At 32.6% G+C, this 23,038-nt stretch overlaps 1 protein-coding gene across 3 annotated transcripts; it reads left to right on the top strand.

Moving 5' to 3' along the window:
* The first annotated feature begins 446 nt into the window (after nt 1-446).
* LOC136803477 (nuclear factor 1 B-type-like) lies at nt 447-22,381 on the top strand. Of its 3 annotated transcripts, none has more exons than XM_067060218.1 (13): nt 447-587; nt 3,822-4,057; nt 6,523-6,645; nt 7,412-7,587; nt 11,239-11,313; nt 17,843-18,049; nt 18,412-18,681; nt 19,173-19,355; nt 19,689-19,825; nt 20,162-20,282; nt 20,644-20,712; nt 21,056-21,247; nt 21,929-22,381. In XM_067060218.1, the coding sequence occupies exons 1-13, from the start codon at nt 558-560 to the stop codon at nt 22,003-22,005; spliced, it is 1,896 nt and encodes a 631-aa protein (XP_066916319.1). In that variant the 5' UTR covers nt 447-557; the 3' UTR covers nt 22,006-22,381. The 3 variants fall into 3 exon arrangements, with proteins under 3 accessions (XP_066916319.1, XP_066916320.1, XP_066916318.1); XM_067060219.1 differs by having other exon boundaries at nt 18,409-18,681; nt 19,173-19,283; XM_067060217.1 differs by having other exon boundaries at nt 18,409-18,681.
* Nucleotides 22,382-23,038: the final 657 nt, after the last annotated feature.

Genomic DNA, 23,038 nt, shown 5'->3' with positions numbered 1-23,038 from the left:
ATGTAGTTAAACGTGTCTTTCTCCCAAGTTTGCATCATGCCTACGCTAGCAGTGTAAATGTCAAAAATTACATACGCGAATTTTGTTCGTTTAATTACATATACTACGCAAGATAAGTTTGACATTGTATAGCAGTGCCAGGAGAAGTGCCAAACAATTTAGGCGCCAACATTTAAAAGCGCATACATTAAAATGCAAGTAGATATAAAATGCATAAATTATGATGGGAGAATAGAGGCAACTCGATAGAGAGAGGACTTCAAGAAATGCACGTCAGTCATTAAATAGAAACGATTTAAAATAAATGACCATCTCTGATTGGTGCATTCAGCTAAACAATACAAAACAATAAAACGGTATTCAATAAATCCATTATTAATCTCTTAAAATTGTTTTGTTTAGAATCTAACTCTCATATAAAAACAAATTGCTTGCAAATACGAAGCAATAAAAACAACATTAACTTTTTAGTGTTGGACAAACGTGCACGAGATTGTCATTAAAAGAGATTATTTATTTTTGTTTGTGTCCATTATATTATATCAGAAACATACAGGATGTTACTTCAAGGCCAAGTTATGGGAGAGGTAGGCACCATTATTTTTGCCAAATTGATATTACTTTTTTGGAGTTTCTTAGGATGAGTAATTTTATTGAAACTTTATTTCTGTTGGTCCGATTGGAACTTTTTTGGGTAACAATCGCAAACTTGCAACTGCGATTGGTGATATATCATGGCATGATTACGTTTTCTTAGGTATTCTCTAAAAAATCATAAGGATAAGAGTATATACTTAGCTTTTCGGACCATTTAAAGACATAACCAATTTGGGATGTGTTACTTGCACTGATAACTTTGTTTGGCAATTGCAATTGGAATTAAAAATTTTGTTGTTTGTTTTTTATTTGCAGCGAAGTAGAGACTAGCATATCAGTCATCAAATATTGTAGCTGTTGGAATCGAATTTTAAGGAAAATCGAGCTCAAAATTTGCGATTGGCATCTACAAACCCTTTCCTACAGCCTCCAGTTGTATGACTATCAGATTGTAAGAGGAAAAAAACACTTACTTGGATGGGTCTTCAGCCCAAGAAAGTTTCAGTTCCAAAACTTCATTCTCTTTTCAAACTAATAAACATCTAATCGTCATTGAGTCAATATTAGTGTGAATCTGAAAGCTTTTCCAGGATTATAATTCCAAAATTATGAAGGGCAGTTCTTTTGATATTGCAAGAGCTTAGATGTGATTTACGAATTAGATGAGAAATGGAAATGTTTTTGTTTTTCTTTAGTAATTTTAATACAAGGAAGATAAAAGTGATCTAATTTTCCCTCTAATTTAGGCCACGATTTCCTCAATTATGGTTTGTTAATACGACTAGATGCGATTTCGGTATCACATGAAATAAATTTACGAATATCTGAGATTTCTCAGGAAATTGGACAATTTGATGCATTGTGTTTTGAATTATTTCTAAAGACATACTTATTTCTCTGAAGTCCTCCTGTTTTTTTATTATTTTGATAGTTGCCTTAGCTAAGGAGATATTTTATTAATGTTGGGCCAGGTTAGGCTTCAGTTTAAGGTGATTTAAAATGCTAATGAATTACAATAGTTTACTACGACAATTCTGCAATTGCAATGTTAGAAAGCTGTAAAAATTATATCCAAGTTTACTACGAGAATTCTGCAATTGTAATGTTAGAAAGCTGTGAAAATTATATCCAAGTGTACTACGACAATTCTGTAATTGCAATGTTAGAAAGCTGTGAAAATTATATCCAAGTGTACTACGACAATTCTGCAATTGTAATGTTAGAAAGCTATGAAAATTAGATCCAAGTGTACTACGACAATTCTGTAATTGCAATGTTAGAAAGCTGTGAAAATTATATCCAAGTGTACTACGACAATTCTGTAATTCCAATGTTAGAAAGCTGTGAAAATTATATCCAAGTGTACTACGACAATTCTGTAATTGCAATGTTAGAAAGCTGTGAAAATTATATCCAAGTGTACTACGACAATTCTGTAATTGCAATGTTAGAAAGCTGTGAAAATTATATCCAAGTGTAGTACGACAATTCTGCAATTGCAATGTTAGAAAGCTGTGAAAATTATATCCAAGTGTAGTACGACAATTCTGCAATTGTAATGTTAGAAAGCTATGAAAATTAGATCCAAGTGTACTACGACAATTCTGTAATTGCAATGTTAGAAAGCTATGAAATTTATATCCAAGTGTACTACGACAATTCTGCAATTGTAATGTTAGAAAGCTATGAAATTTAGATCCAAGTGTACTACGACAATTCTGCAATTGTAATGTTAGAAAGCTATGAAAATTAGATCCAAGTGTACTACGACAATTCTGTAATTGCAATGTTAGAAAGCTGTGAAAATTATATCCAAGTGTACTACGACAATTCTGTAATTGCAATGTTAGAAAGCTATGAAAATTAGATCCAAGTGTACTACGACAATTCTGTAATTGCAATGTTAGAAAGCTATGAAATTTATATCCAAGTGTACTACGACAATTCTGCAATTGTAATGTTAGAAAGCTATGAAAATTATATCCAAGTGTACTACGACAATTCTGCAATTGTAATGTTAGAAAGCTATGAAAATTAGATCCAAGTGTACTACGACAATTCTGTAATTGCAATGTTAGAAAGCTGTGAAAATTATATCCAAGTGTACTACGACAATTCTGTAATTCCAATGTTAGAAAGCTGTAAAAATTATATCCAAGTGTACTACGACAATTCTGTAATTGCAATGTTAGAAAGCTGTGAAAATTATATCCAAGTGTAGTACGACAATTCTGCAATTGCAATGTTAGAAAGCTGTGAAAATTAGATCCAAGTGTACTACGACAATTCTGTAATTGCAATGTTAGAAAGCTATGAAATTTAGATCCAAGTGTACTACGACAATTCTGCAATTGTAATGTTAGAAAGCTATGAAAATTATATCCAAGTGTAGTACGACAATTCTGCAATTGCAATGTTAGAAAGCTGTGAAAATTAGATCCAAGTTTACTACGAGAATTCTGCAATTGCAATGTTAGAAAGCTATGAAATTTAGATCCAAGTGTACTACGACAATTCTGCAATTGTAATGTTAGAAAGCTATGAAAATTATATCCAAGTGTACTACGACAATTCTGCAATTGTAATGTTAGAAAGCTGTGAAAATTATATCCAAGTGTACTACGACAATTCTGCAATTGCAATGTTATGAAAGCTATGAAATTTAGATCCAATCGAAATTTTTTTTTAAGCTCAACAAAAAAATCATTGTTAACATACATACCACTACTGGTAACAATTATACGCTGTTTAAAAACAGTTTAAGAGAAGCAGTTACTGAGTTTTCAATCAATTAGCAAAACACAATAATGACACAATACCAAAAAAAAAATTGTCAGTTCCATTTAATTTGATGAGAACGTTGATTTTATTTTGTAAATTAGCGGAAAAACCACAAATCTGTTTCGGTGTGAATTCTTGTGAGAACATATTGAATTTTTCAGAAATTCCACATAGATACCATTATCCTTAGGAACCTTGGTCTTAAGCTTTGGTCGCATACTTTCTTTTATAAAATTCAAATTGAAGACCTTTGAAATTGAATATTCAAACTCGGAAGGCTTGATCAAATGCCACAACTGTATTAATTGGGTATCGGTGGGGAGGGGTAATTGGTAATTTACGAACAATTTTTACTTGATATTTTTCGATCTTGAAATTGAAATTTCAAGAATGAGACAAAACAATTGTTTCACTTACATTCCATTCTTCTCTTTAATTTACAGGAAGATTTTCATCCCTTCATTGAACAATGCTTACCACATGTGAAAAGCTTTGGATACGCATGGTTCAACCTTCAAGCAAAGAAACGTAAATTTTACAAGAAACATGAATTCAGGATGAGCACAGAACTTTTACGCCAAACAAAAGAAGAATTAGAGAATCAACCGTACGAAGAAAAACAGAAATGGGCTTCAAGGCTATTAGCTAAATTACGGAAAGATATCAAACCAGAATGCAGGTAATTTACTCTGATTTTCACGATTCTGCCGGTAATTTTTTCAGTTCTACCGGTAATTTCCCGATTCTGTTGGCCATTTTCCCTTGAAAGATCTACGAAATTTCGCTTTTAAGGAATCATGTGCGAGTTTTGAAAAATATCAAGCCAATGGAATACAAAATTCTAAACGGTGTAGTTATTGAGGTTAAAATAAACGGCATCGAGACAATCGAGATCCGATTGTCCTTAAGTCGTTCAAAGTTTAAGCTTTGTTTTGGCTTCAAATCCAGAACAAGTTAGGATTAAGATTGAGTTAATTCATCAAAAGGGATCCATTGTTAACCATATCAATATTATTGCATGTAACATCAATTGACCTTAGTTCTAAATTAATACATTGTTATGATGTTTTTTACTCCGATAGGACATGTTTAGAATATTACTTAATTTGATTGATCCAGATTTCATGTTTTAAATCTATTCCAGAATCGATCATCCCCATATAGAATTTTTGCGAAAATACATGATATTGCAAACTACATTAGTTGTAAAATTGTCTCAGTGAAAAGTCCACTCATAAGCAATTCTAGCACTAGTTTTACTTCAGTCTACATAATATATGTTGTTTAATCACAGACATGTACAATACATCGATTTGTGTATGTAATTGATACAAAACACACAAATATCAAAACAAATCAAAATAAAAACAACATTTTCCACACACAGTACAAATATTCATATCAAAAAAAATGTAAACATATCAAAAACATAATCTGTGTTTACTTTAAATACATTGCAGTTTTTGTCGAGTTCTGAAGAACTAACAAAATGGCATTATGGGACTGTTTTCAATTTCCAAAAGTCTGCATGATTTCCTCCTGAAAAACTTTCAACGACAATTGAATCAATAATGTCAATAACGAAATCGATTCCAATAAAAACGTGACCATATCAATAAAGAGTATTTCATCCGAGAACGGTTTCAGAAGTCATCATCGAACTTTCAAAATCAACCAAGAAAATAATTAGCAAATGACCTAAAAGCAAGACAATACCCTCAAAAATATTGAAAGGTTTTCTATAGAAAACAGGCGATACACATTTTTTTTAATAAGAACAAACTATATAAGAACATAAGGCTTCGATGACCAAAATGTTAAGAACAAGTTAAAAACATTTTAAGACTTCGCGGACTCGAAAACAGGTAATTTCTTAGGAAAATGGACAAAAATACATAAAAAGTGGGGAAAATAAGAACATGTTAAGAACATTTTGGTTCCCGCATGAAGTCTAAATAAATTTGAGATTTTAGGTCACGTAACAAACACTGCTGTGGAACGAGGAAATTGAGTGATTATCAGTGATTGACATCATTTTAAAATGAGAAACAATTAAGTAGATTAACAACCAACACAATGGAAGAATGATCTTCGTGGAAAATGGAGTTTTATGCTGACTGAGACTTTCTCTATCTTATTGATTTCAATGGTTTTAGCCTTGAAATTTAAAACGATACTTTATGAGGTAAATTTTCACGGGGATTGAATTTCGCCGATTTTGCGGATTTTGAGGTCATCGGCGAAATTAAATTCCCGTGGAAATTTATCCCATTAAAGTATATTCTGCTCATTTCTGGGGCATAAAATAGATTTTCGAAGTCGAATCATTAATTCCAAGAATGACGAATGAGGCTTGTAAGTATTTCGAATACTCGTCCAAGGTTTGCAAAAAGCAAAATGTAAGTTGAATATGCAGAGAATATTATCATTAATTCATATCATCTATCCTGTCAAAAACATGGTATTAATTCCGTTTGGTTTCAATGATTGCCGGATCTAACAACTCCATTAAACAAGCATTAAAAAATTGACAAGCTAAGACATCCGTTGCATCAATATCATTTATAAAAAAAATATCCCTTGCATAGACTTCGCTCTAGCATTTTCATGATTTCCGAACTAAATATTTGCTGAATTAGCATGTTTTGACATTATCCAGGTAATTACAGTTTTCTTGGATTCCTGAACTTTGTTTTCCGGACTTAAATGAAAGACTCCTACTCGTCAGGATATGTTTTCGTGTTTAGAATTACGTTTTACAACCTCCTGACTCTTGCAAACAATTTCAGAACCAACAAGAAACTACGACGAAACTGTATTTCGACACATTATTTTACACAATCTCTAATATATTTTATGATCTTTAACCTTTTAACACGACCGAAGAATTATTCCAAAAAGTATATCGAATTTCAATTTTGTATTCTAATCTGTCATGGTCTCTATTAAGTTAAATTACATAAAAAGAGAACACAAAGGAAATAACAAAATCAATTGAAAATATATTACATAAAAATGTTCTTCTGAATTGTTTACTCTTCAAAGTCTTATTTCTGGTAAAAGAAAGATTAATTTTTAGGTTAAAGCGTTCTTAAAGGCTTTTAAGGTGCATTATTAAACTTCATTAATTTTCTATTCTTTTAGGGAGGAATTTATCAATGCAGTCACTGGGAAATCAAGCAATACAGAATGTGTCATATCAAATGCAGATCAAAAAGGCAAAATGAGAAGGATTGATTGTTTAAGACAAGCTGATAAAGTATGGAGGTAAGACACTGCTCATTTGCTGATTATCATTGTGTGTTAATTGTGGTTGCACTAAAATAGTCTATACATATTTCGATAGAATGATTTTGGAGTAATATCTCGTAAACTTGCTTCTCGATATAAACGAAACAATTGTTTACCTCGTTTTCAAGAAACGGAGTACATAACAGAGGACATTTTGCACTTTCGTTTGGTCATTTAGTAAAATGGATTGACACTTAAATACATAACCTGAACCATTGCAACGAAAGTAGAATAGCTTTTGAATGTCAAATTTAGATTTATCGGGAATTTTTAAAAGCTCCACGTGGGCCAAAAGATTATATCACCCGATCGATTAAAAATTTAGATGTTTTAAGTAGGGGGTAGATAAATATAGATCATTGCTGCTTGATTGATTGATTCGAAGCGAGTTTTGAGCAATATTCATTAATTTTATGTAATTGATTACGGAAATTGATTTTATTTATAACCAAAAAAAATTATCGAAACTTTCATTTTTCCATTTGATTTTACCGTTAGATTTGGTTGCTAATTTAATTTTTTACCAGTTTATTACCTTCATCTTTAACAATCGAATCCAACGCAAACGAATTACCAAAGGGGTAAAACTAATGCTTATTCATCTCAATGGCATTTAGATTTTTACATAAATCAGAAATCAGATGAAAGAATATCTCAAAAATCGCCCTAACAATCTTAAAACTCTTTTTCTTAAAATAAAAAAGACTAGCTCCTTATCATCTTAATTTTCTCTCTCCTCTAGACTGGATCTGGTTATGATGATTTTATTCCACGCTACACCATTAGAAAGCACGGATGGAGAAAGACTGGGAAAAATACCAAGATGTAAACATAAAATATTATGTGTTAATCCAGCTCATATATGTATAGTCGCTAAAGAATTGGACCTGTTTTTATCAAACTATTTACCTCAAAGAGGTAAGTGCTATTTTATTTTCTTGGTTTACGTTTCTGCAACTGGTGATAATTGCATGTGTCAGCATTAAAAAGGGTTTTATTTGTAGCATCGAAGATCAAGATTAATAATGAGGAAATTGGAATTTTGGCGGCCCTTTCGATTTTGCAAGACATTGCAAGACGTTGGTTAAAAATGGCTTTCACATTCGGTAACAAATTTTCTGTGTATATAAAGAACAGCAAAGTATACTGAATATTTGTCACACTCACAGAGAAAGTTTATGACAAATTCCGTCGAGTACCTAATGACGCAATCACCATTAAATCTTTTCCGGGACAAAACATTTGATTTATCGCGATTGCCGATTTCTTAACATCTGCACTATTCTTTATAAGAGCAAACTATATAAGAACGTAAGGCTTTGATAGCCAAAATATCTGGAAGACCCAATTTCCTATGAAAATTCGACAAAAATATTCACAAAATATGTTAAAAATAAAAAGGCGTCAAGAAAATTTTCAGGCTTAAGATTCAGAAAGTTAGGACCATCCAAAGGCTTATAAAAACGTTTTGATATTCCTATTAAAAAAACATGTACAGGGAAAGAAAACAACGCATTTGGAATTGATGTATTCTAATGAACTCAATTTAATGAGTTATTTTTATCAAGAAATGGGAGTAGACTTATAATTTGCTTACCTAAAAACTACCAATTACTGCGTAAAAAAAGTTTTGATTTGTCTTAATAAGTGTAATTGTCTTAAACTCTTGAATTTAACTCGAATACCCAGGACATGTCAATTATTCTAATGGCTAGAGTTACCAATAGGTTACCAAGATTATATACTCCCTTTTAATTCAAAATCTCATTATGCAGAGCAAGAATCTCCATTTAAAGGCGAAAGCGCAAGATATGACACTATATCTCTTTATGATTAAGAATAATTCTTATGGGTAAAGACGAGTTTAGGTAAATTTAAATCAAAATCAATGGCATCAAATAAACTATGAAGCCACAAAAATAAGGTGGGGCACTTGTCATTTTTTTCTACATCTCACAAAATAAACTTGCACAAAAACATTAAGTGTCTCGTCTTATTGTTTTTAGCAAGTCCGTAAAAATAACATCCTCTTCAATGTCTCCGTCAGAACTTTCTTGTGGTACGTGATGATATGACGTCATCATTCATATTCGAGCATTTGGTAAAAAGAATTGTTGCTATTTTTGTGTGAAAAGTCAAGTCCTTTAAATGGAAAATGATGTGTTCACCAAATTTTTAAATTTCTGTCAGAGAAGATTTCTTTTCTAAAATCTAATTTTTACGTATAAGATATAGGAATTTTCGAAGGCAAAATTCGGGCTTAAATTTTTTAACAAGAAAAAAAATTGAAAGGTTGCTTGACTAATTGACTAATTAAGCTAAAAGTTTGTTACATGTATAGGAATCGTTGTGAAAACAATGAGTTGTTTTTGTTTTTTTGCTTAAAATTTGTTGACTTGTTTTTTTGGACTTTCCGTCAATAACAGACTCAAAAAAATAACAAACAAAATGAGATTCACACACCAATTTTAACCAAAACAAAAACAAAGAGAATCCTTTTTTCGATTCAGTACTTTCTGTTGTGAAATTTGAACCAAAAATTGTTTGTTGCTTATTTGTACAATAGTTGACAAAATGCATGTTTGCACTAACTCCTCAAAAATCACCTAAGAAAATCCAAAGTTTTTAAGCCTTCGGATGTTCTTAACCTTTTGAAATTTCAGCATTAAAATGTTCTTACTTTCACCATATAAGTATTGTATAAGTATTTTTTGCAATCTGCTAAGAAATTAAGTTTTTTAAACCCTTACAATGATACTCTTAACTTGTTTTTAATATTTTGGACATCGAATCCATGTTCTTATAGAGTAAAAATGATATCAAAAAATCTTTCAATGTGAAGTTCCGAATCAAATACCATATTGTTGATTTTAGAACATCCAGTACTCTCAAGTGTAAACATAAGTGCTGACTCTCTCAGAATCTCTTGATAAACAATATAAAGTTGCTCTCTCTAGCTCTCTCCTAATGTAAACAATTCTACACTTGCAAATTTGAAGTCAATAAAAATAGAACCTCTCGTTAGAACTTAAACATTTTTAAACAATGGTTATTGCGTAAATTAGCCCATTAAATGTAAACATTAGGGACCCTTTTTTAGACCTAACATAAACAAAATGGTAGCACTGTCTTGGAGACTCAAAAGAGAACACGTCCCTCTCGGACCCTCAACAGTACTATTTACTTTAAGGTCAAAAGACAAACAAAATCAACTCCATGCTCTTACTTTTACAAAGCAAGAAGTCACTTAACAATTGAAAGTTTTTGATATTTTCCCTAAAATTTTTGAGCCTCTGCGACCCCCTCAAAAAAGGCGACAGTGAACTTATAGATAATCCTCTATTGTCAACAATGATATGTTGAAATAATGTAAAATGTATAAAATAACTTTCATTTCATTTAATTGTTTGTATATGAATTTTGTGCCAATTTTTCATGTTATTTTCAAAGAATTTGTTGGCAACTTTTAGCATAGGTACAAACTTGTGTAATTATAGAAAGAGTCTGGGTACTTAATACGATGTCCAGTAAGATAACCGTCCTATGAGATAAACTTAAGCTATGATAAAAATGTACAGAAGATTATGAAGTTGATAAAATTTCTTAAGTTCAAGGCAAATTGGTATAGGAAAAAATCCTGAATCATACAAGGTCTTTCATCGATATTTACAGTAAAACATGTTCGAAATTGCAATGTTTGAGGTCGAAAATCAATTACGGCTCATTATAATTAGGATTCTGCATCAATTAAAAAAGAGAACATTAATTAAGCAGAGGCAAGTGATTGAAATTATTGACATGCCATACCTAATCCATTGACGTCATAGGGTCATTAAGGCTATTCACCCATTTTTATAATATTAATTCTCCTTTAAATCGGTGTTATTTTTATATAAGAACAAAATGGAATACAGGCTTTTTCCAAGCACCGAACGTGTTCCAATAGTTAATTCCCAAAGGTCAAACCAGTCAATTTAATGTAACATTTCAATTAAATTTGCCATGTCTTTGCCATTGACTATAAAACTACTTTTGCCGGCCAAAGAAGCTGATTTAATTGCTTTTGGATGAGTGTTCTTCTTAAGGAATTGACCATATAACTAACCTGCAAAGGAAATATAAAGTCTAGAAAGACTTGATTAAGGCTCTAAATACAAGATTTTAGTTACCAAGGTTGCGTTACTTTAGCCATCTTGCATCTCGCTGTGCAGGTTGCACAAAAATGAGTAGTGCAATAATCGAGTTTCCGAAATGCCTACCCTCCTTTTGAGCTCAATTCCTTAACTTTTAAATGATGTTCATCTTGAGTAAGATTTGAAGGGTAAAAAAGGATTTCCTTAATGAACCCTTAATCGCACTGGAATTCACGTGCTTATCAATTACTTATCATCCGCTCAGCCTTCAAACACCTGTTATGTTTATTGTGCTGTGCGAGTTTGTAAAAGTTTGTTTTACCCATGCCATATCTCATCTCTAGGGTTTTTGTTACTTAAAGGCTTTGTGGAACAAAGAAAGTTTTGCTTCTTTCTGACCACTTTTTCAACATTTTTCTTTTTATTTTTCTTATAGAAGTCGTTGGAGAACAACCCAATATATTAACAACTGGCGTGTTTGAGCGTAAAGAACTAGAAAGATATTCCAGAGGTATGAATTCTTGTTCCTTTGCCAGTATAACTACGCCATAATAGGATTTTTCCATATGCCCATGCCTCTAATTTGGTGTCATTCTCTTTGCTACTGTAAGGTCAATGTCTTTTTACATATAGTGGGGAGGTCTTAAAAATCATTTTTTAACTACCAGCTACATTCAAACCTAGCCGAGATTCAAAATATCTAAATACTCAAATCAATAGCTGAAATCTTAGCAGCATTATAAACCTGCTAAGTCATATTGGATTGAGCTGGATTTGTTTTATTACTATAGTAACGAGCACATGATTCCACTTTCAGTTTCATGATTAGAAGGCGCTTTTTTTACAAAAAGGATTCCTATTGACCAGTAGTTTGTGATTGACGTCAATACAACCATGCCAATTTTTAATCGCCTAAACACACATTTTTTTACAAAAAGACAAACTATAGTAATATACTCAATTGCAAGCTATAAATAACTTTTGAGGACTAGATCTGTCTCGGAGATTTTACCTTGCATGTATACTGGGATCTTTAGAATCTCAAAGATTTTTTTGCTGATAAATAAAGGAAAAAAGCACTTGTTAATTTATTTCTACTTTCACTGATACATTTGATTTAAAATTTTCCTTTGAAATTCAATATAAACCAGTAAATTATATGGTGAAAAAAAGTAAAAGGAAATATCAAATAACTTCTTCCTTTTCAACTGATTTTAATCCATTTAAGTCTCCTTTTTGACAAGTGATGACCTAATTTTGATAAAAACTAATGTTTTTTTTTCTCGTAACAATTTGAAATAAGAACAGATTGAAAGTCAATCGGTTTTAAAATGATTCATGTTTTTATAACTATTGCTTAAATTGCCGACAATCAGTTCATCTCACAACCAATAAAAATCGCTAAAATCACCTTAGATATAGTCACATCAAAATCCCACCACGACACCCTAATGTTTTTTCGAAGTCACACCATCACGTTACACGCTTTTTTTTATATAAGAATACACTTTATAAGAATGTCCATGATGAAAATGGCCAAAAAATTAAGAATATTGTAAGAATATCACCATCATGGAATTTAGCAACTGAACCTAAAAATGCCATTTTTAAAGCATTTTAACCTGTAGATTGCCAATTTCGATCTTAACCTAAGAATACCGTAAGAATATTTTTGGATGATTTTCGCCAAAAAGTTAAGAATATCCATGATGGAATGAAAATACACCATTCTTATAAAAAAAAAAGCGTGTATCACGCAAGAACGGAAACCATACAAAACCCGCATCACACCATCAGGCAATCCGTCGAGGGAATTCTTTAAAAATGAAGGAAAACATATAGATTATCCCTAACGCAGCGTGAGATTTCAGCTTGTTTATGTTAATTTGAAAGGGGAATGGGTCAAGTGATACGTCACGCCTTGATTTATAAGTTTCATCAAATTAATAACCTTTAATTTAGGAGCTGCCGTTTCTAGACAATAGGGTTAGAGAGAGAATCGACGGTTAGATAGAGTAAGTAGTCTAACATTATAACCAATCAGATCAGCTCTGCTTTGGGAGTGGCAAATAGATGTTTGTACACTAAAAAAAATTAATTCCAAGGGTAACAACGGGGGATCTTTTTCTTGAAAATTAATCTTTTAGAATGTGATTAAGAAAGTAAATGCGATAGTGTTGGATTGACTTTGATATATTGGGTATTAATTAAAGTATTATCAGAAAGGAAGTCAATGAATTTAAATTGGTCAATATTAGAAAAACAACTTGAAACAGGTCTTTGGTCTCTGTGATTTTTGTATCGTAATAGTACATTCCTTTATTCGGAGGGGATAGACCCTTGTGTGTTTCGTGCTTAACTTAGTGACAAAAAATGTAGCCTATACTAAATGCAACGGCTTTTTCTACGCAGTAACCACTTATCGAGAAGGGACAAAAAATTCCAGTTTTGGTGAGCGACTCTCTACAAAGGTTTAAGTTTCTTTTTGAAAGTCTTTTCTCTACGCAGTAACATCTATAAGAAACGGGGCGAAAAAATCTCGGTTTTTGTAAGTTACTCACTACAAAAGTTGAAATTGTTCTTTCTTCTCCTGAAGTAACCGGAAAGAGAGGTCATGTTTTCTAAGTATCATGATGAGTCATTACGACTTTGTGGTTGTGTTATCATCAAGTGAAACTAACATTTAGAAAGGAAAATATGGCGACCCAAATACACGTAAACAATAACAAATAAACCCAAAAAATGACAGAAAAAGACCCTTTAGTTTTTCTAAAATTAGAAACTTTTTATATAGTCATTCCTCCTTAAAGTATATAGACACGCAACGTTGGTTTAACGTTTATCTAATGTTCACAACGTCAAGGTCGGATGAACGTTGAAACAACGTTGTGCACGAGCTGGGTTGACAAGATAAGGCAACCTAATAAAAGTATAACAGTACCTATAATATTCAAAATATTTCACCAATTTTTACTTGGTAGCTACTAGAGAAGGTAAGATATAATTCCCGTGGCTAAGTAAGGGCACCTCTACCTATTGTAATTGATGCGTCAATTTTTAACACGGACCACTTTGATTAAAGCCATTAGGACGAGATTGACAAGATTTATATTTATGAAGTTCTGATTACCCATGGTACCCCTAAAATATGCCACCCTACTTCAACTAAAATGCCGTCAATTTTTCATGGAAGATTGAGAAGATTTATATTTATGAAGTTCTGATTACCCATGGTACCCCTAAAATATACCACCCTCCTTCAACTAAAATGCCGTCAATTTTTCATGGAAGATTGAGAAGATTTATATTTATGAAGTTCTGATTACCCATGGTACCCCTAAAATATACCACCCTCCTTCAACTAAAATGCCGTCAATGTTTCATATAAAGATAGTTAATTAATCATTAAAACAAGATCGAACGGTCTTAACGACTACTGATCCTACTAATTTGTATCGGAAATGAATAATGCTTAACACACGTGAATGCGGGGTACATTAATTAGTTAAGGTTGTTATAAGAACAAAACTAGATCAGATAATTAAAAGCCTTTAGACTTCTTGTGTGCGTTTAAATGTTCCATATCGCTACCTTTAAACAAGAAGATAGTGAAGAAGTAGCAAGACTTAAAAACTGACTGATTTACTTATCGTTTTCGTACTTTAATTCAACCTTCAAATACCTTTGATTCACCCATCGAAAAGTTAGTTCAAGTGTGGAAAATTGCATCAATTCTTAGTATTCAGTTGACAGGGGAAAGTGTAATTCTCTTTAAGAGGGGCTGTCAGGCGGTAGGTACTTACATGTTACGTCCTTGGTTTCGTTCTGACGTCAAAAAGTCATTAAATTTTCTCCAAATACTTTATTCATTTCAATTAAAGGGGAATACCGAAAGTTATTATCAATCATCTTTAAGTTTGTGGAAATGCTGAAAGTTTCGTTGATAGAATTATAATTAAATTGTAGTTTCCACATTATATGCGGGGGTTTTCGGTTTCTGAGTGGTTTAGTATGTTGTTATGAAGGACTTCATCTGCATCATCGTTGTCAATTAACGGACACTAACCAAAAAGCGGACTCTCCAAAAAAGCTAACCTGTCTAAAAATCACGAGGCAACAGTAAGGCGGGGATAATCAAAACAAAGTTAAAAGCATAGATAATTTTAACCTATTGTATTAGAATCTTGACATTTTAAAAATTCCAAAAAATTCACATTTCACGTCATATTTTCTTCCAATTCTGCAAATCAAAACAAAGGTTCTATTTTAAGATTTGAAAACATATTTCGTGAGTGGGATGTTTATTAACTTTTTAAACGGTCACAAGAAAGATGCTAAAGATAAATACTAATAGGTTTTGTTGGTATGTTACGCGTCAATAATTAGGCTAGATAATGAGTCCATTCAATTAAAAATTGATAATTAAAAAAAAAAGAATCTTTAATTTTGATTTAAAAGTTTAAGCTTTCATGATAACTTTTAACATTTCTTTATATTAAAGTTTAATTGTGTGAAAATAACAATTCCCATTGATTTTTAGTTGAAATTGTTTACAATGATCAATTACATTTCAATATATAGATTTATTGCTATTTATCATTGAAGATTTTTACTTGCTAAATGAATGATTTAGTCTTTCATTCATTCGCTCCAAGAAAAGCAATAATTTGAAAGAAAAAAACAGTAATAAATATCAAAATAAGAAACACAAAAAACCAAAATAGGATCTATTCTCACAGCAGGGTTGAGTAGAATGAATGAAATAGAACGGGTATGTAATAGCAATTTTGTCACTGTCTAGGAAAACCTAGATTAGACAATTTAAAGATTTAAGACAGTTTTTTTCATGTCATTTAGACTCTAACTTCAAATAACCTAGGCACGGAAAAAAGGATCCAGAAATCTATTTTTCTATTTATCAATGTAAAAAATATTAATAATTTGATTCCGACTTTCAACGGATTAATCTCACAGCTATAAGACATCCCGTTTTATTTTCATATTCGATTAACTTTTAAGATAAATGGAATATGCAATGCTAAAGAGCTCTAACCCACTAGCACGGGTTATTAATACATATATTAATCTCCGATGGAATGCCTTATTTTGCAGCAGTAGAGAAAGAAAAGCAAAATGTGTAATTTTCAGTTTAATAATCTATGTGCTTTCTTAAGAATTAAGGAGTCTTAGATTTTTGTTTGTTTTATTATTTTAATGGAATCTAGTTTTCCGATTGTGGTAATCGCGTTGTAGTTAAGGTATCACTTAGCACAAAGCTTAGCATTGACGTCAATCGCAAGACAGGGAATTTTTCCCTTTAGCTTTAGCCTTTAACAAAATGACCGGCTTTAATGGAACTAATCCTAACCCATGTTCTATATTCAGAACTTATATTCAGATTAATTACATTACTAAATTCCAGAACCCAGCATGTGCGACGATTTTTGTCCTCAACGCTATAAATGCATAATAATATTCTATACCGAAATGAAAAAGTAAAACGCCTTCAAAATACCTTTACCCAAACTATGACGGCGGAACTTTATGACCTGAAAGTAAGAAAGAAAATCTATATTTGTACACAAAAATGTTTGTTTAAGGATCTGCAAACAAATCGTGATCAATTTCATTTTTTTCTTAATCATCCAAAAAAAAACGAGGAGGCACGTACACTTTTAATTGTTTATATTTGATAAGGAATTAATTGGGAAATCAATTTGCTTAATACAACCTACTCCAATTAAAGTGAAGATTTAATAAAATGTACATCGAAATGAAATTGTAATGAAAGTTTTACTGGTCTACAAATACTTTTGTCAGCAATCGTCGATGAGGATAACAGATCGAGAATTTCGGACAAAAGACAGTCGAAAAGGCTTGACTGTTTTGATTAAGCGTGCTACCGATTTTAACATACAAAACTTAATAGCGCAACATCAGAGTTTCTCTTAATTGCAATGAAATTAAAATTTAAAGGAATTGCTAAAAATAAACTGAAAAAAAATCACCACAAATCAAAGGGAAGCGCCTGACTACTTAACATTTTCAAATTACAAATATTAGGTATGTAAGGTATTTTTAAACACGTTTTTTCCCTGTTTTCTAACTATTTCTAAACCTCAAATCGATTTTATTGGTCAATCATAAAGGATACTTAAGCGACCTCGTGTTTGTTACGTTGCGTAATATCGCAATTAAGAAGACCGATGCAAATTCACGGATGAGAGGAAGAACAGACTCAAGCTGCAACCAAAATGTCATAAGAAATGTGAAAAAAACGTTCCTAAAACGTTATACGAACGTTCAAAAATAAGTATTTCTCTCTATAATTCGAATTCGAATCTTTAGTCTTGTTGATCGAATTAGAGAGAGGCAACTGTAGTTCAAAATTACGCGATAAAGGTTGGAAACCTTGAAAGGAAAGGTATAACTAATCTAGAAAGGCGGTATTTGGAATATTCAGATATTAGTTCGTAGGCATCTTCCATTATTCTGAAAAACCTTGCTCACAGGATAAATAAATCAACATATTTTCCCTTGTTGGAAAGAAACATTGTTGTTTATTGATGTTAATTGTTGTATCATGTTTCCTGTCCGGAAACTTAAATCCTACTCGTTAATTGCAAGCGGAATAAAGCCATCACATACACACACACCCACAAAATGTGTGGCTTTTGAGAGGATTAGCGGAAAATATCATTTTGAAAATCCACTCAATTCAATTGTCATTTCGTGACGAACTCATTTGACTGGAAATTTTTTTCATTGTGAATCTGAAAAAATGGAAAACGGAAGAGAAACTTTCCATGTTATGACGCCTTTGATTAATAATAACGTACTTAGAAATATGATGAGGTTGATCCTAACATATGACTAAATTAATTACTTTCCAGATATCAAGACAAATCTGATACAAAAATTCGTTTATTTTTCACCCTTGCCTACTTAAGATAGTTTTCTCCAAAAAATACTTTACAACAAAAAAGAAGGAACCCCCAGGGAGACAATAAACAACAATTTTTTTATCCATCATTTTTCAGAATCCATATTATACCGTCAAATATCCAAGCAACTTGAAAGTCCACAATCCAATTCACCTTATGGTTCATACAGTGATGTCCAAGTAGCCTTGGCAAGTCGTCCGGTACCTATTAAAGCCCGGACACATCCGTATTTTCCGTCTTATTACCGGACAGCTAAAGATGAATCAATCGATGAATCGACATGGCACAGCGATAATGACTCAGGTGAATATCTATTCAGAGATTTATTATAAGACTAAACTTTATAAGAAACATGTGGTTCTATTGGGCTACTGTGGTATGGAAAATAAAAAAAATAAAGGGGTTTGGTTTTTCGAGTGTAAAAATCTAGGGTGGTCAGTAAAATGTGGTTGAAAATCTAGGGTGGTAAAATGAGGTTGAAAATCTAGAGTAGTCCAAAAAATGATAAGGGGTGCAATTGTTTTCTGGAATAGCCTCTTTTAACAAGAACCTAATACAATACTGAAATTCTGATTTGACAGCTTTATATAAGACTTCACGAACACTCTTTGAATTCTCCAGTCAAGTTCAAATTATGATATCAAGAAATATTTTTACTTAAGGAGTGGGTACACCGACTAAGCTGAGGGCATGCTACCCGAACTCGCCGACAACGTCATCTCTCCTAAACAGCAGTTGTAACAGTACCCAGCTTTCAGCAGCACTACACCCAAACTATCCACCGTCAAATGGTATCAATAACACTAGCTCGTCATCAAATCTACCGCCATCAACTTCGACGCAGTTTTCACAGAGTTATGGTGCAGTTTCGGATATGCAATCCTCATTTACGGCAGTTAATTCGTCCTCGTCGGTACCCTACAGGTCAAGCTACGGTACGAAAGCTTTTTAATTTACTATACTGTAAGAATAAACTAACATCGTGCAATACATTGAATAATATTCAAAACATTAGAGTCGAAGTGCTCATCAAGGAGCAGTGATCGAGTGGTCCAAGGTGCTATTATCAGAAAGCATGGAAAACCGGTTTGAATCCCCGCTCCTTGCCATTTTGTTTTCTCAATTTATATAGCAAAGCTGAGTGGGCGTGGGCCACAACGTGATCACATTTGCAATGACTGCCAGTAACTGGGCTGTCCCAGACGGCACACAACGTCAAAACAACGTCCATGTGACATTCATAACGTCGAAATAACGTTACTTGATCGTTAAAACAACGTTGTGTGCCAGTAACTGGACTATCCTCGTAAAATATCTCAACACTATCCATTTAAATAACCTGATGGAGATTTCTAGCATCTAATGGTATTTTTGTCTCGATCCTCCGTTCGAAATTTACATTTAAATAACCTGTTATCACATATAGGACGCCTACAATACACCAATGATGAAATCTACCAATACCAAAGCAGCTCATACACTCAACCTTTCACACGAAGTCAATCAGTAGTCAACTACGGACCTTCCATTATACCAAGTAAGCAACGTGCCAATACATTACCCTTCGAAAAAATGGAACAAATGAACCTATATGGAAGCAATAATCAAGGTAATTTCTTTCACCGTGAAATTTTCCAAAGGGGTATTACAAAAACATGGTATAAATTAAATGAGAGCGAGTAGGAGGTCAAAATTTAAAATCCTAAAAGCAATAATCAAGATAATTCTTTTCACTGTGAAATAGTTGATAAAACGACAGCGTGTGGGTTAAATAAAAGCGAGCTGAATATGTAATGGTGAAAATTAATGTACTTGGTTTAAATATAGATGAACTCATCTGAGGGTCTGCCTAAACCTTCTTTCATTTATATTCAACACTCAGGCACACTTGTGCAGTATTCCATATTCTCGTTGCTTTAACATCCCTTTATTCTTTCAAAAGGTATGGAAAATGGAGTTCCATCAACGACCTCTTATGGTGCTTCAAGTTATGGTCAAATGGGATCACCAGATGGTACTTTAAGGAGTTCTTCTCTAATCAAGAATGAAGCATCTATTCCCTCGTACGCTTCATACCAGGTAAATAATATCTTCCAAGACTTATGCGTTGCTCAAAAGCATATGCTGAGGAAAAGACCAACAGTTTAAGACATTAAACCATATCATTTCACAATAGGCTGATAAATTTAAATTCACCACGTATTGACTATTACTATCCAATACAACTATCAAACTTTAAGGCGTTAGGAGACTGAGCTTGAGTTTATCAGGTGAGAATGACGTCAAAATGCTTGAAGTCGTTGCATTGTTATTTTTAAAGATACAAACCCCTGAAAAGCGGACCGCGCCGCCAAAGGTTGTTAGTGTATTGCCTTAAAAAAAGGTTACCTAATTTTATTCTACTTATTTTTACAGAGGCAGAGCATGTATAATAATTATGGATCAGATACACGAGTGATGGATTTCAACAGTTCTTGTGGCTCACAAATATCCACAGCATCTATGTCATGCCAATACACACCACAGATGTCAGAAGGTAAGAGAATGTAGAATGTAGATAAAGCCCAACTTCGTCCCCGTGTATCCCAGGCTTACTGATTGACGCAAGAGAATCATCTAGCGCTATCAGTAAACATCAAAAAGCTGATAATACGTAGTGAACGAGCTTGGATACAGCCAGTACTCTTTAATTCAAACCATCCTCTAATTCCAAACTAACACATTGTTCCACTTAGCTGGGTAGCTGTAAAACGATACTCTCTGTAATTAGGATTTTTCTCTGATTCAAAGAAAGCTCTTTGACCCTTGAAGATCATATTAGAACGAGACAGCTTCTGCAATTTTAATCAATATCTACCAAGTATTTTGACAAATCATTTACTATCTTGATTATTTAGACACTGCAACAACGCCAAGTAACGGACCTCCAACTATTCAACAACAACAATCAGTCATCAGTACTCAAGGTATGAATCAAGAATATTTGAAAAAAAATGCCAGTTAGCTCAAAACCTACTAATGTTGTAATTGTAGAAATGACCTTTTTTCAAAAACTAAACTGTGCTTTGTCTTAAACAGTTTAATGCCTTAGGGACAAAATCTTTATTGTTATTGGATAATAATTAAGTCCTTACAATAAGAAACTATCTCTTTTTTCCTAAAACAAGTGCAATATAAAATTATATTGTTCTTAAACAATAGAATCATTGTTATAAAGTGTCATGCTTAATAAACAAGGTATGTGGACAATCTCTTTCTTTTTTCTTCAAATGGCTACAAATTATAACATCTTTCTTTCTTTTTCAAAAGGTTCAATTGACATGTCAAACATGTCTTCAACAATATCCGATGAAGAACAAAACCAACAACAAAATGTTCAACAAAATAACGTCCAACAACAACACCAACAACAACAAAATTATGTTGAGAATAATGGTTATCCATCAATCAGTAATTTATTCGCAGTTGCACAACAGAATAACAATAATAATACACTGGAAGGTATGATTTGAAAATTTTGGTTTCTTAGCTGAGTGTGCCCGGGGGGGTACTAGGGCAAGCTGGGTTACGGGGATGCTCCGCTGGTCAGGGTACCTTTTTTAACATCCACGAGTCCCAGGTAGGGTCACTAAAACACCAAGATAGAAAAATCAGTCCCTCGTAGGGTGCCTATTTTTGGAAAATTTGGGGAAAAAGTAGAAAATTTAAGAAAATTTTGGAATTTCAGTCCCATTCAGGGTCACTTTTTTCGCAAATTTCGAGTCCCACGTAGGGTCCATTTTTCGAACCTCAGCGGAGCACCCCCGTCAGTCGACAAGGGTAGTACCCCCCCCCCGCGGGTGATTGTGTTCAGGTTTTCATTAATAAAATTGATTTCGCTTTTCAAGGATCCTATCAAGTCTTTGAGATAGGAAAATATGATACTCTGGAAGTTTGCGGAGTTCCTTGAAAACTCTAATCTTGAAAGTCTTGTCCTAAACCTATTAATCAAAATTATTGAATTGTTTTATTTATATGTGATACATTTTTGAACTGTTAGTCTTTGAATTAGAATTCGGATAAGTTTTGAATTTGTTTCACCACTATTTATGCCTTGAAAAAAAAGGGTCAAGGATATATTAGATTTCTTTATGATTGCAATTTTTCATTCTTTTTTTGCAATTTTTCATTGCTTTCTTTTAGAAAATAGGTATTCGATGACTGCAATGACACCTAACTCACAAGCTACCCAAAACACATCATCAATTCAAATACAATAATCCGATGTACATCAAATGTGGGCATTGTGCGTGAATCGTTAGTAACATGCGGGCAAAAAGTACTACAACTCTACTAATAGAACACGCAACTTAACCATGCGATGTGTGATGCTGAAAAACGAAAAATTGGGTGATTGCAATATACGGTTGATTTTGATTGGCACAGGGGGGGGGGGGCACGCAGTTACTACAAGACAGTATGACACTTACTACCGTGGTGGTACTGTATTCAGAAGTTATGAAAACAGTTACTACACAGTGTAGTAACTGCTGTTTGGGGGTGGTACCAAACACTAAAACTAGCACTTTTGGTGTAGTAAGTGCTTATATTTTAATTCTTTTTAAAGAACTTTCAAAATTTTTCACAAAAAATGATTTTTTTTTGTGAAAAAATTATTTGTTAAAAAAAATATTTTTGTTATAAATGGACAAAAAAAATTTGAAATTTTTCTCAGACCCAACTTTGAAATTATGCTTTCCCTAATTATCATTAAAATGTTCTCAACAGCTGTTAACCAAGTAAATTAAAAGAAAATCTAGCACAAAAATGGCTTTAGGTTGAAAAATAATCGCAATTTAGGGTAATTTCGAGCATGTTTTTGATGATATCACTCAAAAACAGGGGTGGTACCTGGAAATCTTTTCTGAAAACAGTTACTACCAAGGTGTAGTAACTGCAAAGGGTGGTGGTCCTGAAAAAAAGTGTTGAAAAAGCACTTACTACACATCATGTCTTGTAGTAACTGCGTGCCCCCCCCCTGATTGGCAATGTTTTCTATCTAATGAATTAAAGTAGATAGGAAATTGAATGATTATAATTCGAGCAGTATGTCGAGCATTAGGCATCGAGTCTGTAACATAGATACATAGATTTTTAAATCCTTTTCTTTATATAGTTTAAAATAAAAAGTTTTTGTTATTGCAGTTATATATTATTTTTGTTAAGTCATGTAAATATTAAAAATTCAAGAAATATGTTTTTTATCCTAGAATTTTAAATTTTTATGTTAATCTAAAAATTTTATGTTTTGGT

The sequence above is a fragment of the Clytia hemisphaerica genome, unplaced genomic scaffold, assembly GCF_902728285.1.
Source record: "Clytia hemisphaerica strain Z4C2 unplaced genomic scaffold, Clytia hemisphaerica genome assembly, whole genome shotgun sequence".
In the NCBI taxonomy this organism is placed as follows: domain Eukaryota; kingdom Metazoa; phylum Cnidaria; class Hydrozoa; order Leptothecata; family Clytiidae; genus Clytia; species Clytia hemisphaerica.
The sequence above is the reverse complement of the archived record's forward strand: the minus strand, read 5'-3'. Positions and strand labels throughout refer to the sequence as shown.